The 15822-nt window shown below is 41.7% G+C and overlaps 2 protein-coding genes across 3 annotated transcripts in view; one reads left to right on the top strand and one right to left on the bottom strand.

The window, feature by feature from the left end:
* Positions 1-3132: 3132 nt before the first annotated feature.
* On the bottom strand, positions 3133-6515 carry gfi1b (growth factor independent 1B transcription repressor). The gene is made up of 7 exons (XM_069707184.1): positions 6427-6515; positions 5911-6011; positions 5382-5549; positions 5065-5294; positions 4731-4868; positions 4020-4185; positions 3133-3595 (listed from the first exon to the last, which is right to left on the bottom strand). The coding sequence occupies exons 2-7, from the start codon at positions 6002-6004 to the stop codon at positions 3417-3419; spliced, it is 975 nt and encodes a 324-aa protein (XP_069563285.1). The 5' UTR covers positions 6005-6011; positions 6427-6515; the 3' UTR covers positions 3133-3416.
* A 3402-nt stretch (positions 6516-9917) lies between these two features.
* Positions 9918-15822, top strand: part of tsc1b (TSC complex subunit 1b) — a 28145-nt gene continuing 22240 nt past the window's right edge. For both annotated transcript variants that reach the window (XM_069705412.1, XM_069705403.1), the window contains exons 1-2: positions 9918-10196; positions 15583-15798. In XM_069705412.1, coding sequence (XP_069561513.1) covers positions 15690-15798 — 109 coding nt within the window. In that variant the 5' untranslated portion in view covers positions 9918-10196; positions 15583-15689. The remainder of the gene's footprint in view (positions 10197-15582; positions 15799-15822) is intronic.

The following is a 15822-nucleotide window of genomic DNA, read 5'->3' as shown; positions in this document are numbered from 1 at the left end:
ATGTAGAAACAGGAGGAATGGGAATGGTTGTCCATGTCCAAAACCGAGCCAGTTAGGGAAACAACTTGTGACAAAAGGTGTAACCGGTATGTTTCAATAATAAATAATGATTCAGATTCCAGTGACATTCCTTTGACACAGTTACAGATCCCCACACTTCTCGGGGATCTCCCTGTTCGTCATCTATGAATCTGTCATTGATGCGTCTGGCATGTTAAGCCATCCTTCCATCCTGCTGTGTTTCCAAAGAACTGGCCAGGGTTTATTTGCATAGAGCCAATTTGCAAGACAAATTCGACGCCACACTCTGTATCTTACTGTCTCTGAGATAGAGGCCCATACTGTAAAGTTGCATTTGCATTAAGGTGTAATTTATCTATGACAAGTCTTGATTTTTTTTTTTTTATTCACTGGTTTGGTTCTTTGTTGGATGGAACAGGTTTGGTGGACTGTGTTGTTCTGGTATCAGATTCTAACACGATTGTTTAAGCAGGAACTAGAACTCATGAAAGAACATGTTAAAATATAACGTTGTTGACTGCACACACGTGCAGGATTTCTACACACCCCTACATGCAGTTTCCAACCAACTCTATTTCATTACAGTATTTCTGACTGCTTCCTGGTGAGGCCTGAGACAAGCTGAGTCATCAGAGAGAAAGTTCAGTACATTTGTAGCATTTAGGATACCACAACACCTCAGGCACCACGGATATGCAAATTCACAAAGACTAGACAACCAATGAACACCCCAATCACAGACAACTGTTTTGTCTGGGAACTGTGTTATAAAATCAAAATGTCTCCACTGAGTAAAGCTTCTGACACCCATCAACCTGCACATCCGTGAAGGAAGGTGCATGCAGATAACCAACATTTCCTTCACCCCCCCCCTCCCCCATTTTCCCCTAGACTACCTACACAGCAGCGCCCCTCCCCTTTCAGGACCCATGTCCTGTTTGTTTAGTCCCACCCAAGATGATCTGTTGGTTACCTGTGCAGGATTTTTGATTCGCTCTGTCTCCTCACATCAGGGTGCAACAGCAGCAGGTCTGACTGTTGTAGGATTACGACAGACCCTATTGCCTTGGTAATGTCACAAAAACTTTGCATAAATAGGGACCTCAGATTTGTTTGCCAGACAGTAAGTCTCTTCTCATCCCTTTATAAACACTGATTTCTGCAGCAGTGACATAAAATACACAGCATATACTTTTACATTTTAAAGTATGATCTCACCTTTTAATTTGTAGATTATCTAATTATGCCAAAGAAACAGAAGCCTGGAAATGAATCATATCTAGAAGCCAATGATCTTTAGTTGCACAGTTGGGAGCGAGTATTCTTCTATCAGTCTATCAGGTCAATTCAAAAATATGTACAACAACTTTAGTTGTTTATTACCATGTACCATGTGGTTTTGCTGATGGTTAAGTTCTCCTGTAAGTCACAAGGTTGAAACCATTTAGTGGGCTTCGTTGTCCTTGAAATTGCGACAGGCCAAAGCGTCAACTACAGCAAAACGTGCAACTGACACACCTAGACATCGCTGCGTAGCTATCTCAAGTTTTTCTGTCGTGAATGGGCGTGTTTATATCAAGTTTTGCCATGATTCTTGGGTCGAATCCAAAGGAAAGCCCCCCTTCTCGTGGCATTCAAAAAGTCGGAGTTAAAATTGTTCTTGAAGGCCTGAGTTCACGAGTTGTGACGTGTTTGTTGACGTCAACAGAAGTTAATTTTTCATCGGATGTGAAGCTAATAAATTTCTAATTTTAGTCGCGTAGAGTTTTTCTTCATACCTTAAATAATGCATCCATAGAAAGTGTTGATGTCCCAACTTCCTAATCCATTCCCTCTGTCATGATGCCTTTGCATTTCCTGGACTACTTACCTGCAAGCTTGCTGAAATATTAGCCTCTTTGGCATGTTGCCATTGCTCGAGCAACGGTGTTCTAACTTATTAACCACTTGAACAAAGAGCGTGCCTTGCACACGACTTGGCACGTCGTAACAACTAGCTCGAGTTAAATTATGAAAGCAGCTTAATATTATCATGCTATCGTGCTCACAGTGACAATGTTAATATTTTGCAGGTAGCTACAACATTTATGTTACAGTCTTAGTTCAGGGTCTTTGTTAGTTTGCCAACATTAGTTAACATTAAACACGATGAGCTAATTCCAGACCAAGTAATGCCTTCACCAAGGCCTGAAAAGAGGCAAGAAGGATGATTTAATTAGTCCTTCTTCTTCTTCTTCTCTTCTTGATGATAACAAAGGTCTCGTTCGGTGACTAATTTTCGTAGATTCCAATTCACATCCACCACTAGCTACTCAGAAAATGTCCATGTTACATCTGCTGTTCCGGCCGTGGTTCCTCCAGTTCTTGTCAGATTTAAAAGGCGCAGGTGATGATTTGATTTGCCTTGAGCAGCTTAATGTCCTAACAGGTTTTGTTGTTTGAGGAAGGAGGCGAGTCTTCGTTAGAGTCGCCATTTGTTTGTTGAAGTAAATCCAACAGGCTGACTGGGTGTGGTGACGGTTCGGCTAAGTAATCAATCCCTGTTCCACAGCCTCTTATTAATCTCTGTATCCCACTGGACTCAATGTACTGTGAAGGCCAAGCAGCTCCGCTGAATATATGCAAGGGTGTGTGTGCCAAAATGTATTATGGTCAGCCTGACAGTTTGTGTAATTCTGATTTTTTTTTACTGAGATTATGGAGCTGCTTTTTGCCTCTCTTGAGACTGCAGAGCGTCAAACAGGATGGCAAACAGTATCACATGGTTCTAACTTTCCATCAGCCGCTTTCTAGTCAACTATCCAAATAGCTCTCTGGCCTCAGATTTGCATGATTTCCAGGTGTGATATTTGAATGCAACATTACTCCACTGCACACTGTCTCTGGGCCCAGGAGAGATTTCCACCAGAGGCCATAGTCCTATAATTATTCCACATCCTGCTCTTGCAGGAGAGCGACTCAGTAAAACACACAGAAAGAGGCGAACAAGGAGAAAAAGAGTGTTTACTGTGTTTATCGTAGACAAACACGGTTTTACCTTGTAGTGACAAAGGATTGTAGATTGTATTTCTTTCCATTTTATTTTACAAGAATGACCAAATATTTTCCTTCTCAGATCATCCTTTATTTCAGCATTTACCAAATCAAGCATATTTTACATATTATACAATAATGACTCTAAATGACACGAGCACATCTCCCATTCAGTCATGTAAACACATCTTCCAATAAATTAATAAACACATTTTTATCAACTACTCAATTTCTTTACTCTTCACAGTTTTCTTATTCCTGAACTTTATTGGTAAAGAACATCCACTATTTACATTACATTACTTATTGCTTTAATGTAAATTTATGACACATGAACAGACACATAAGCCCGGGTTTCGTGCTCACTTCATGCCGTGCTGGCTCTCGTGGTGCCTGCGGAGATCCACCTTCCGCTGGAAGCCTTTGGAACAAATGTCACACCCAAACGGCTTGAAGCCTGTGTGTTTCCTGCTGTGGGTGATCAGGTTGGAGCTCTGGCTGAAAGCTTTCCCACACACTTGGCATTTGTGGGGCTTCTCACCTGGGAAACAAAATGCACAGATCATTTTCAGGTGAAGTTTCCTTTTCACTGTTTCTGCCAAATCAGGTTTGCCGTCATAGCTAAAAACAGTGTTTTTGCCATAAAGATTAAGTTCACATGTATGTCCATTAGAGAAGAATCATGTCATTGTTCAGATTTGTCAAACACAGGCAACAAATATCAACTACACAGGGTTCCTTGTACAGGGCTCTATGTCAAGCAGGAAAACCCGATATGCAAATGAACAGGATATTTGTTGAAGCTTCTTTTTCTGATTTATCAGCAGTTATCTTACTCCTGGAAATAATTCCGGCATGCACCTGAAAAGGAGATGGTTACAGCAAGAGAAGTCATGGACAGCTTCAGTTTTATAGTTGTATAACATAAATATAGCCACCCGGTGTAAATTATTTAGGATGTGTACCGGTGTGAATGTATGTGTGCTTCTTCATGTCAGACTTCTGGTGGAACCTCTTCCCGCAGTACTGGCAGGGGTAAGGCCTCGTGTCCGAGTGGATGAGCAGGTGCGTGGAGAGAGTGGAAGAGCGCTTGAAAGATTTCCCACACATCTTGCACTCGAAACTCTTTTCCTGATCGAGGACAAAAGCACAAAAAGTGTTGCACAATCATCAGCGAACACGTAATACATCAGAGAAGTTGGGCTTCGAAACTCATTCCAATTTATTTAGTGGCTGTTTGGGAGCTTTTGATCATAAAACATGGCCTTCATCAACACATGAGTTTGCCCAGGTTTTACTTTTAAAATTCGATTATTTTCTTTTTTCTATCGTCCTATTTTCTTTCATCGATTGACCTTAATGTGTGAACTAAATTTATTTTCTCATGTTCGGGTAAGATAATCCAAAATCAATGGAAAAAACCTGAAAAATTAAGAGTAGTGCGTTATGTTCCCAAATTTGGATTAATCTTCAAAACTGCAGAATCCCATAATTCCCATAAGACACCTACCTACCTACCTTATGAGAATTATGGGATTCTGCAGTTTTGAAGATTAATCCAAATTTGGGAACACATATGTACTAGCTTTTCTGCAAATGTTAGAAAATGTTTAAATCGCTGAACTACCCCTTTACATTGAAATCATTCCTGCTTTACTGTAGAGTCACTGATTTACCTGAGAGTGGATATTCATGTGCTGCTCCAGACTGACTGCGTGACCGAAGGTTTTCCCACAGATGCTGCAGCCAAAAGGTCTCATTCCACTGTGCGACCTCCTGACGTGGACCTCCAGTCCGTGGGGCGTTGAGAATACCTGAAACACAATCAGTAAATCCAGTCAAAAATATGTCTACACAGTTTTATGTAGACTTTAAGTGAATAGGTTTATATACCGAAGAGAAAGAGCACTCGTGACATGAAAAGAAAAGTTACACGACAACCATTAAAAACAAAAACTGATTTGACTTTTATCTTTGTGTGCAGGTGTGAGGCTGACACACGGTGCCCACCTTGTCACAGGTGATGCAGTGGTAGGTGTTGGAGATGGGGGAGTAGTGTGTGCTGCAATCCAGAGGCTGCTGAGGCGGCGGGCTGCGGCTGACGTGGCTGCCGTACAGATTGCTGGCGTGCTGCAGCACCGTGGGGCTGAAACTCATCTGACGGAGCTCATAGGGGGAAGACACCGGCTCCCAGGTGTACGATGGCTTGTAGAAAGGTGGGAACTCAGCCATGTGAGGCTCTGGAGGGTGCACAAAGAGAGAAAAGAAAAAACATATTTGACCTCTATTATACAAAATATAAAGTGTTTTTGGCTTTAACAGCTCACCAGTTATGTAATATGGCTGTGTGGGAGCCCCAGAAGGTCTGGTTGGCTCTAGGTGAACAGGTAAGGAGCATTTTAGATCTGTGTCCTCCTTCTCAAGAGAGCAGCGATCTGCAGGGGAAGACGGTCCCTCAGACTGGGGCCTGTCTGACGAATGTGTGGTCTGAAAGTCTGGTGAGAAATCCACATCAAATAAAGGGTGACTAAGTCAAGCAAAATACATTTCTCTGTGATTAGAGAGCAAGTGAATAAGAACCGAACCCTGCATGTAGCCGCACTAATATGTTTAAATAGGAAACATAGGTTAATGCAAGACTTTAAGAGTCAATTAATACCGAAAACATGTGATTTTCATTTGCCTGAAAAACTTTTTTTTTTTTTTTTTTTTTTTTTTTTTTTAAAGCTGCAAGCAGCTTAAACAAAACCCGATATCTCCGATATAAGGCTGTTACAGTGCAGCAGTTATTTAATTATCTCATTCGTTGCCTTCCTCACACATTCAGATAAACTAATCTGTTTTGTCAAGCCTTACCAGTAGATACTGGGGCCTCAGGCTCGTCTTCATATGACCGGTGAACATTATAAGACGGGCACCTTTTGTTTTTCACCAGAAATGACCGAGGCATGTTGATCCTACACCAGAAAAAAAGCCTTAGTCACATAATAACATTGCATGTATGTCATTAAAACAGCGAAATATAATCAAATGTCGTAAACAAAAACACACAAAAAGTGCATAATCGGCTATCTTAATCTATAACTGTATAAATATATAAATGTATATGTATAGACCTGTTTACCTATTTTCCATTTCATTGGATCACTCTCTTGTAGGCATAATTTCATTTGATTATCTAAAACATTATCTCAAAATATTTTAATGTAAGTTATTTACTTCAAATTGTTTAACAACACTAACGATTTTTTTTTTTTTTATATATATATAATTTCAATTAGGACAATTTATAGGCTATAATTTCACAGTTGACATGATGCTATTTTTTTATAAATGGGTAAAAGTTTCGCTTTCCAGGCAGCAGCTACTCACCGTTAACTGAACAGCTTTCCGTCCCGCAGAAATAACGAGAATAAATATTTCCTTGTTCTCTGAAACGTCTCCAAATCCTTGCCGTATAAAGTTAGAAAAGCAAAGCAGTGTGAAAGCATCACACTTGTTGCTCCGTCTTCTTCTCCCCGCCCTGATTTTCAATCAGATAATTCCGCATGGGAATCTGACTGTGGTTTCAACCAATGGAAAGGCCGGACTGCAGGTGGAAATTTGCTTAAAAAAACACGGGGCCTTCGGGACAGTTATACAAAACACAGACAAAAATAAGTTTGGGTGTAACACTCAAATATGAGTTCCTAAATATACTTTTAAAGCAAAGCATTTAGGTTAAGTGCCTTAAACAAGGGTTAATTGATTTGTACTATTAACTGCCTGCTTGCGCTGATCAACAAAAATAGCCCAATCATTTTTACAATTTTTAAAAAACGGGCAATATCAGTTTAAATCGAAAGATAAAAAAGCACAAATAAAAATAAGAATTTCAAAAACAAACAATGTTTGATTTACAGGATTTACATGAAGCACGAATGCTGTAAGACGGTGTTGTGTGCAGGATTTAAATGGCCATACAGATCCTATAATACTGTAGCACCTCCAAAGATACACACACCAAACCAGTCTAGGAGATTAACCGTATTGATTCTGTCCTTCTATTTTTATAGGAGCATATCCAATATTCAGACGTGACAGATTTCAGTTTTAATGTCACACGAGTAGGAGGAAATAATGGCCAGTTATATGACTCAAGACGAAAAAATATTTTTTGGGGATAAACAGTTTTGAACATTTTAATGAAAAAAAATTTCAAAAAAAAAATTAAAACGAAGAAGAAGATTAGGAAATCCCACCAAAATCCACCGAGGAGAGAGAAACACTTTGTGGAGACGAAAGTTTGTAAAACGGAAGAAGTTCAAGTGCGACATCTTGTGGACAATCTGTGCACCTGCAATCTTGCCACTGAGTTTTAGGGGACATTAAATTTTACTTGGAAGTTGAAAACTAATTCAAAATATAACACTCGTACAATATGAAGGTAAGGTCTAGTCAGAATTTCTCAACACCATTAAAGTCAACATGTTTAATAACCCTTTTGTGTTTTGTATTGCGTGTTTGATTTATGTTTATTTCTGCATTTCTGCATGCTAATATGGACAAAAAAGATTGAGTGTCACCATTTAAATATACCTCGATAGAAAGAGTAATAGCCTATAAAATACATTTTACACTTCCTATCTGTGTTTGCAGGCTTGAAGCTGCTGCTGTTTTCACTGCCTTTAGATGGAGCATGTTATACTACTGCAGAACCACAGCTGGAGGTCTGGATGTATAAACATGGACACACATCCAGTCAGTGTGACAAGGTAAAAGGATTTAGGACATTTATCTGATTTTATCAAAGCACAAGTGCATCTTGTACAGGGCTGCAGTGCTGCAAAGACACCTCACAGCTGGCCGGCGCTTCTGTGTGGAGTGAATGTGAGTATGAATGGTTGTTTGTCTCCGAGTCTGGCCTGCCACTGACCGGGGATCTGGACACACTCCCATGACCTTCCAAAGGATAAATGGTTACAGCTGATTGTTGGATGTGCTGTATGTTGAGAAAAGTATGCTGTCAAAATGTGGCATAAATAAAGCGTCTGTAAAAACCTGGTTCTGATTTGCAGTTGTGAATTTGTGTGACGCTGCGTCAAAATATCAAATACCACTTCAATGATTTGGGGAGGCTGTGATGGTCGAACGGGTTGCCCACTAATCAGAAGGTTGGTGGTTCGATACCCGGCTCCTCCTGTCCACATCTCTAAATGTCCTTGGGCAAGACACTGAACCCCAAGTTGCTCCCGATGGCAAACCGTTGGTGTGTGAATGTGAAGGTGTGTGTCCTGATGACGAGCATCTTGCATGGCAGCTCGGCCTCATTGGTGAATGTGTGTGTGAATGGGAAACAGTGTCAGGTGATAAAGCGCTCTACAAGTGCAGACCATTAATTCTCTTTTAGATATTTGGTGAATCAGTATTGATTTAATGTTTTAACATCAAACATAACAAACACTCTCCATTTGGTTGAATCGTAAGTGTTATTGGCTTTCAAACATGCACCGCGCTCACATTTACAACAGCGGGATCCAAAGGAACGCTACAAGATTACAGCTGACTCCTCTCATGTTGGACTTCACCTCGCAGACTCTGTTACCTGACAGAAGACTCACTAACCTACAGCTAAATCGTCATCAGACAGCAGCCAGTTCCTTCCCGCCTCTTTTGCTCTCCATACCCGCTGTTCAGCTGAAAGCAACCCAAGCCCGCTCCAACGTGATGGACTTCTAATGGACTCCAAAAAATGGACTTCCAACATCAAAATCTTGTCCCGCTGCCTGCAGTTTCTGCATTTAGATTCATCAGCCTATTTGAATGCATCACTTTAAAAACTGAGTGAAATGGTGAATCCACTTACACACTCTGTTGCACTCCACTCACAATGAAAACCACTTCGATCTTTTACTGATGACGTGACAGTCAGCCGTAGCTAAAATAGCGGCAGCTAACAAATAACCAATTTGGCAACTTTATTGATAGATTTAGTGACTTTTCAGACCATTTTAGTCACCGAGTGACAAACCTACAGGATGTTTGGACAAATGTTTGCTGCTTTCTACTCATGAGTCAGCGAGAGTCACACCTCACTGTTTCCGTTCAGTCGGTGGAGCAGTGACTTGGCGCCTTGTGAAATGAAATGAAAACAGATATTCGATCGTTTCCAACTTTCTTTGAGTGATCTCAGCTCAAATCAAATATATCAATCGTCAGTAGCGCATGCCGTCATCTCGCGACGTCTAACGACTTTTCGAGCAGGGTTAACAACTTTCTGTCTAGCCTTGTGTTATGTTTTCATCCTGGAACATTTTGACTAAAAAAAACAACAATAGAGTAATCGTTTACATGTTGTCCCTGTTGACACAAGTTGAAGTGATCATTGTAATCGCTGTACTTGCAGCCATGAAAACAGACAGCAGGCCTCGCAGCATGCATTCACCATCTCTGGCAGTTCTCTTCCTCATCCCCCTCTAACATGTTGTTAAATGTGTTCATGTAATTTTCTGCAGGTGTCCATCATCATCTGCCATCTATCAGCAACAATTACCTTGTCCCTTATACTTTTGCCTCAGTTTCAAATTATTTTAAGTAAAAAAAACAAAACAAAACAAAACAAAACAAAACTAAAACATAATTTCTGCCCCACAGTTCATTTTTTATTTTCCATTTGTAACTTTTGAATTAAGGTTTTTTTTTAAATATTTTTTTTATTCTGGCATTAATGATCTTCCATATCATTGTTCCCACTACCTGGAAGAAAAAAAAAAAAAAAAAAAAAAATCAAATTTGCGCGTGCGCTTATCGCATGTGGGTCACGCGAAACCGCATTACCCACACTTCTCCATCCTTCCACCGACGGGGAGATGGGGAAAAAAAAAACAACCCAAAAAAAACAATCTTAGCTTTGCACTAGAGCCACGCATTGGGTCCGGATGCGCATGCAAACAACCGCTTCGGCGTTATTCGAGGTCATTGAATAAACTTCCAGACGCTTGTTTGCGTGAACGAGCTGAAACAAGTCGCAGCTGCGGACGCGCCGCGGCGCTGATGTGAGGGATTAGTTTGTATGCAGCCCGACAGCGGAGGCTGATTGCGGTGGGATGGGCTGTGAGGTGTTCAAGATGGCGGCGCCCTGTGCAGTGCAGCTACTCTAACAGGTAAACAGGTCCGCTTTTTTATTTATTTTTTAACGTCTAATGCTTTTTTTTTTGTTCTTTCCTGTCCGCGAACCTCAAGGCGTGCGTCCTGTGTCCCGCGGACGCCGGCGGTCCCGCCCGCGTCTCCGCCGATTGAACGCGACCGACGCGCAGAAAACGGATCCCGACCGAGTGCGGGTCGCTGCTCCCGGCTAACGTTAGCTGTCGGCGGTGGGACCGACTTGTTTTTTTGGGGGGGTGGTGGTGGTGGTGGTGGTGGAGAGACACCGGTGATGGGGTTATTAGTGCACCGCTTTTTAACATGTCCATCTTTTGTTTGTATCCGAGTTTGTACAAGCGGTGCTCGGTTTGTCTCAGTAAAAAAACAACCCGAGCCAGACGCGTTCATGTTTGTGTGGTCGGATAAAGTAAACCCAACCCTGCCCATTGTTCTCTCGGAGACTTGTTTACGACGGGCAGCAGCCGCTGGTCAGTCCTCCTCACTCCGCTGCAGCCTCGGTCCTCTGTCCCCGGTCCTCTGTCCTCCGCCTGTCCGGCCTCGGCTCTGCTCTCTTCATGCGTGTCACTGCAACGCGCGACCATCAGGAGCTTTGCGTGTTTTATTGAACGCCTTTAATGATGGATGTCGGTGCAGTAAGACGTCTTGCAGCCACATTTATTATTATTATTATTATTGTTGTTGTTGTTAAATCTTTTACTCTGCAAGTAACTCTGATTCTCAGCTGTCACATCCTGTTGTTTAAGCACGTGTTCATTTTCACGGGCTCGTCATCCCGCAGGCTCTCGTGCCACCCGGGACACCTGGGGGGGGGGGGCTCACTCGGGACACCTGGGGGGGGGGGGGGGGCTCACTCGGGACACCTGGGGGAGGGGAGGGGGGGCTCACCCGTTTCACGGCTCGAGACCCCTCTGCGAACACTTTGACGGTCTCGTGGCTCGTTTGTCACGTCGTGGTATCTGTGATCACGCTGAGCATCTGGCAGCAGGGAGGCCGGAGACGGATTTAAAAAAACAAAAAAAAGAAAAAGAAAAGGCCGACCAGACATCAAAGAAGTGTCTGACATGTTATACTGTCTCAGCTTTATTCTGTGCTTGTTGTTGTTGTTGTTTTCTTTCTTAGCTGTCTCCACTGCTACAGGAATAAAAGCGGCGAAATACTAAACCCTTTTATTTATTTATTTTAGTTCTAAAGTAGGAGAAACGACTTGTTAGACTTGCTGATCAGTTTAAGATTGCCCACTTCTCTCCTCCGGTAAACGGCCTCAGCCCTGCCTCCTCCGTAGGTCTGGCGATCTTGTTCTAATATTTGACAAACATCTCGGAGGTAAAGCAGATTTAATTGGTCCTCTTATCACCAGCAGTCTGAATAACATAAACCGGCTTTTGTTTTCTTTTGCTTTTGCAAAAATCCATCCTCTTAAAGAGAACGTGGGTCAGTTCTGATCTAAATTCGGGGTCCTGAGGTGTTTACTGCCTCTGAGGAGAGCAGGCTGGTTTCAGATAAATGGAGTTTACCGCAAGCGTTCAGCGCCTGGATGTCCTCACACTGCTCGTTTTGTTTTCTGGCACCGAGACATTTCAAGCCGAACTGTGGAGAGTTTGTTTTTCTTGCGTGTTTTGTGGTTGTTTTTTTTCATTCCTAATCGTGAGCCACAATTTTGTTGCATAATTTCATCAATCGTGCAGATGGAAAATAAATGCAAGAAATAAAAAAAGTGGCCACATTTCAGTGCTATCACTTCTTCTTTATCCTTCTTATTTCTAAATAACCATATTGGACTTTTTGCACATTGACAAAGCGTGTAACTTTGCAAAGCAAAGAGTTTTCTCTGATCTGTGAATTAATTATATTTGTATGTCATCAAGTTTGAAGCCTTATTTTATGTATAGACTCGGAAGTCGATATTTGTTTTAATGAAACCACTAATAATTTTTGTCTTTGCTAAAATGCAAAACAAACTCAAGTTTCAGCTTCTCAAATGTGAAGATGTGCTACCGTTTTAAATGTCGTGGTAAATTGAACAAAGCTGCAACAATTAATTGGCTAATCAATCAGAGTATGACGAAATCAGTTGGCAACTACTGATCGTTTGTTTCAATACATTTATTTTTTCGAAGAAATGCTGAATATTTTGTGTTCTCAGATGTTAGGATTTGCTGTTATGTTAAAATAGTTATCTTTGTCACTGCGAGTCAAACAAAATAATGCATTCAAAGACATTTTTATAGAGCAAATGACATGAATCAGGAAGAAAGTAATGTGATTAACTTGTTATTGGGGGAAAAAAACTATTATTTTTTTTCCATACATAAAATTGAATCTCTTTTGACCTTTAGTGCAACAAAAGAAGGAATTTTAGGTCATTGAGATCTGGAAAACTGTGATGGGCATCTTCTTTCAGATAGAGGGATGAAACTGGAGATGATGTTGGTTGTGTTTGGTCCCGTAAACCTCTGCAACAAGCTTCCATCTGCTCTCTGGCCTGATCAGTTCGGTTTGACGATCATCATTTATTCAGACGGGGTGTTTGTCTCCTTTATGCCGTTAAATATGCACGCAGGAGAATAGAGGGCTGCTGGTAGCAGCTCGCGCAAGGCCAAATGTAATTTCCAGTGTTTACATGGAAGCGCCCGGGCTGCATAAAGCTTCTTTGTGTGCTCCTGAGCATTCCCAAGCTGCCTGAGATCACACTGAGGGGCAGCTCATGTTTACGCGTCCGACCTGTCCCTGCGAAGACGCTCATGTTTGTATCTGCCTTCCACACCCCCTCCCGACTCGCAGCCCCGTGACTCGGCAGCGAATTGATAACAGGAAGACAATTGTGATTTCTACTGCGAATCAACAAATGGGAACATCTGCGGACGTTTATCATCTTGTTTTGATTTGCTGTGAATGACAACATCCCGGAGAGACTAATGCTGTCCTGTTTGTTCCAGGAGGGCAGTGTTTTTATGCCTCGATATGGACTCGTGTCTTCTGGTCTCACTACAGATCACCTCCTGTTATCTTGGTTTTCGTTGCACGTGACCTGCGTGTTGAAAGGTTCAATATTCGGCACTCGTTTTCTAATTCATACCCTGAGAACTATTTAAAAAAAAAAAAAAAAACAAGCAGTGTTGGCCAAATTAGGAGGTGTTGAGGTCTAAGTGTTGAAATGAGATCTTGAGGGCTGATGAGATCTGTGGTGCTGTTGGGGAATAAGCTGCTGGGTGCAGACACCCTGACGATAATAACCTGCCTATCAGGATTATTTATGCCCGTTTTTCAGATGGAGATTTGCAAAGCTCCCCCAGCCTCCTTCACTTTGAATGACTGACTCAGCGTCTAGCCTAAATGTATCACGGGCAGCATAAACAGATTAATAACCTGAAATGGTAAACACATTAGACCCGGTTGGGGCTTTTAAAGCATACTTTTTTTTTATGGGGTATAATAAATATATAATCTACTTCATGAATGAAACTTTTCATTTGAAGGCCCTGATTGGAAACGGGGAGGGTTTACATGGATTCTCTTCTGCGAGGTCAGATAAGGTCCACGCTGTATATTTGGATATATCACGCTGGTTAATCTGCTCCAAATCTGTTCTCTGAACTTTTCATCATTTGTCCCACAGGGGGTTAAGTGAGTGTGACAGTTTATGTCTAATTCTGCTTGTGGTTCAGTTGTAGTATTCTGAACTCGTGTGAACCGAGCGCTGTGACTGGTAGTGAAACGTAGAGTCACAGTTTGTCCTGCATTGCGGGTTTGATTTTGACGGTTAAGTGTTGAGTGTTTCACTTATCTGGTGGCTGTAGGACATCATGGGCCGGTGTCAACTTGGTTCTTTAGACTGCTGTGTTTTCAGGAGGAAAAGTTTTTACTTCCCTGAGAAAAGATTTCATTTTCAAAATGTACAGGCCCTTTTCCCATTTTGACTGGTCACAGTCAGAGAGGCTCAGGTGGAAGTAATAAAACGGATTGGCTCGTTGGGAAACTGTCACGGCTCACTGCAACACTTGATTAATGTTATTAGTAACACGCGTGTTCTCCCCACCATGACCATTCACAATGTCTGCTGGGGGAAAAAAAAAAGCCTGTTCTCACTGAAAATGAACTTCACCGTAGCATTCACGTTTTCATTCCTGACATCATAAAGTAACATTTGCTTGACAAAATGATGTAGTCACTCAATGGCATAACTTACTATTGAGCTTTAAGTCTTGTTGTCATGGTGTTTGCTTAGTTTCTGTTTTTACACCCCAAAGTATTGCTGCAAATTGATAATAATTGCAGCTTTAGTAAACATGCAGTATATATGCACACATGTTATCAACAAGGCAAGTCAAGTATATTAATCTTCCAGGTGTCTTAATAAATATTAAAGCTAGGTTAGATGAGGTATTCGGGTTTCAGAAAATCTAACTTGTAACAAAGACTTGCCAATCACAGGTCATTTCAGAAAGAGGGCGTTCCTATTGGCTGCAAACGCAGATGCATGTGCACATCTCTGCAGAATATAGGACTGATTAAATAAAAAGCTTTGACAACAGGAGATATTAAAAAATGCCTTATCATTCATTGCCAAATTTCAATATCTCGGAAGTAAATCGCTTTATTTCACTCTTTTCAAACTAATGTTTGGCCGCACATCTGTCCGAGTTGCATGTGCTGCAGTAACTGGGGACTGCAGGCTTCTTTGTACACGGCTGCCGAGGTAGGTACTGCCAATACCCTCAATCTGAGGTGTTTGGAGAACATCGGTAAATTGTAGCATCTACTCAAAGCCTTGATGTGAGGCGTTTAGGGGAGATCTGGAAAGTGTAGCATGTGATAATCTGCTTGGTGTTATCTGTAAATTTTAGCTACAGACAATAACCAATGTTACACTTTCTGCTTCTGAACTGCATGAAAAACTACAGATATGTACTGTAATGTGGAATGTAACTTTTAATGTAATACTTATCATAAACATCCTAAAATTAGTATTGGGGGAAAAAAAACCTAGTAACGTTATCGGCACTGGTATTTCTTTTATTAAGGATATATAGCCCGGCTGGCTGCTGTTGGGTGGTTCACAAGTAGTGTACAGTATGTTTTTAGAGCTTTTTTGCTAAGTAAGGGGAAAGATGTTTCGGCACCACAAAAATGTTCACACCTTGACAGCTAAACATTGTGTTCATGCGTCTATTACAACATTAAATTGCATTTTCTTTTCTATTATTTCTAGATACATCTTAAGAGGGTCCACTCACCTTCATTATAGGCAACATTCCCATTTATTCTGTCCAGGAGAAATGCCTGCAACCCATTACAGAGTCACTATTGTCACGTGAGCACTAATCCTAGATCAGAGCTCGAACTAATTCTGGGAAATGTTTGTGCATTTGTCTTGGTGTGATGTAGAGGTGCCTGGAGACTGTATTGGTGGGTGGGCCCCAGGAGTCCTCCAGGCAAGCAGGGACGGACACCGCGAGAAAGACGCCGCCGCCACCTCCAGCACTGCCACCACCATGGCCAGGGAGCAGCCGAATGTGGGGGACCTCCTCCCACTCCTGGAGACCTCCGACCTCCACCAGCTAGAAGAGATCAGAGGCCTTATCAACGAACAGCTCAGCACTGGTACGTCTGCCTGGTTTAATGTCA

The sequence above is a fragment of the Brachyistius frenatus genome, unplaced genomic scaffold, assembly GCF_029030835.1.
Source record: "Brachyistius frenatus isolate BFR_SWC_R1_liver_20210118 unplaced genomic scaffold, ASM2903083v1 Contig_3, whole genome shotgun sequence".
NCBI classification, from domain to species: domain Eukaryota; kingdom Metazoa; phylum Chordata; class Actinopteri; family Embiotocidae; genus Brachyistius; species Brachyistius frenatus.
Note: the sequence above shows the minus strand (reverse complement) of the source record. Positions and strands in the feature narration are given on the sequence as shown.

Coding starts and splice junctions, on each gene's coding strand:
- gfi1b (XM_069707184.1), bottom strand. CDS start 6,004: ATGCCTCGGTCATTTCTGGTGAAAAACAAAAGGTGCCCGTCTTATAAT. Junction 5,550..5,910: donor TGAGGCCCCAGTATCTACTG/GTAAGGCTTGAC, acceptor ATTTCTCACCAG/ACTTTCAGACCACACATTCG. Junction 4,869..5,064: donor ACTGCATCACCTGTGACAAG/GTGGGCACCGTG, acceptor ATTGTGTTTCAG/GTATTCTCAACGCCCCACGG.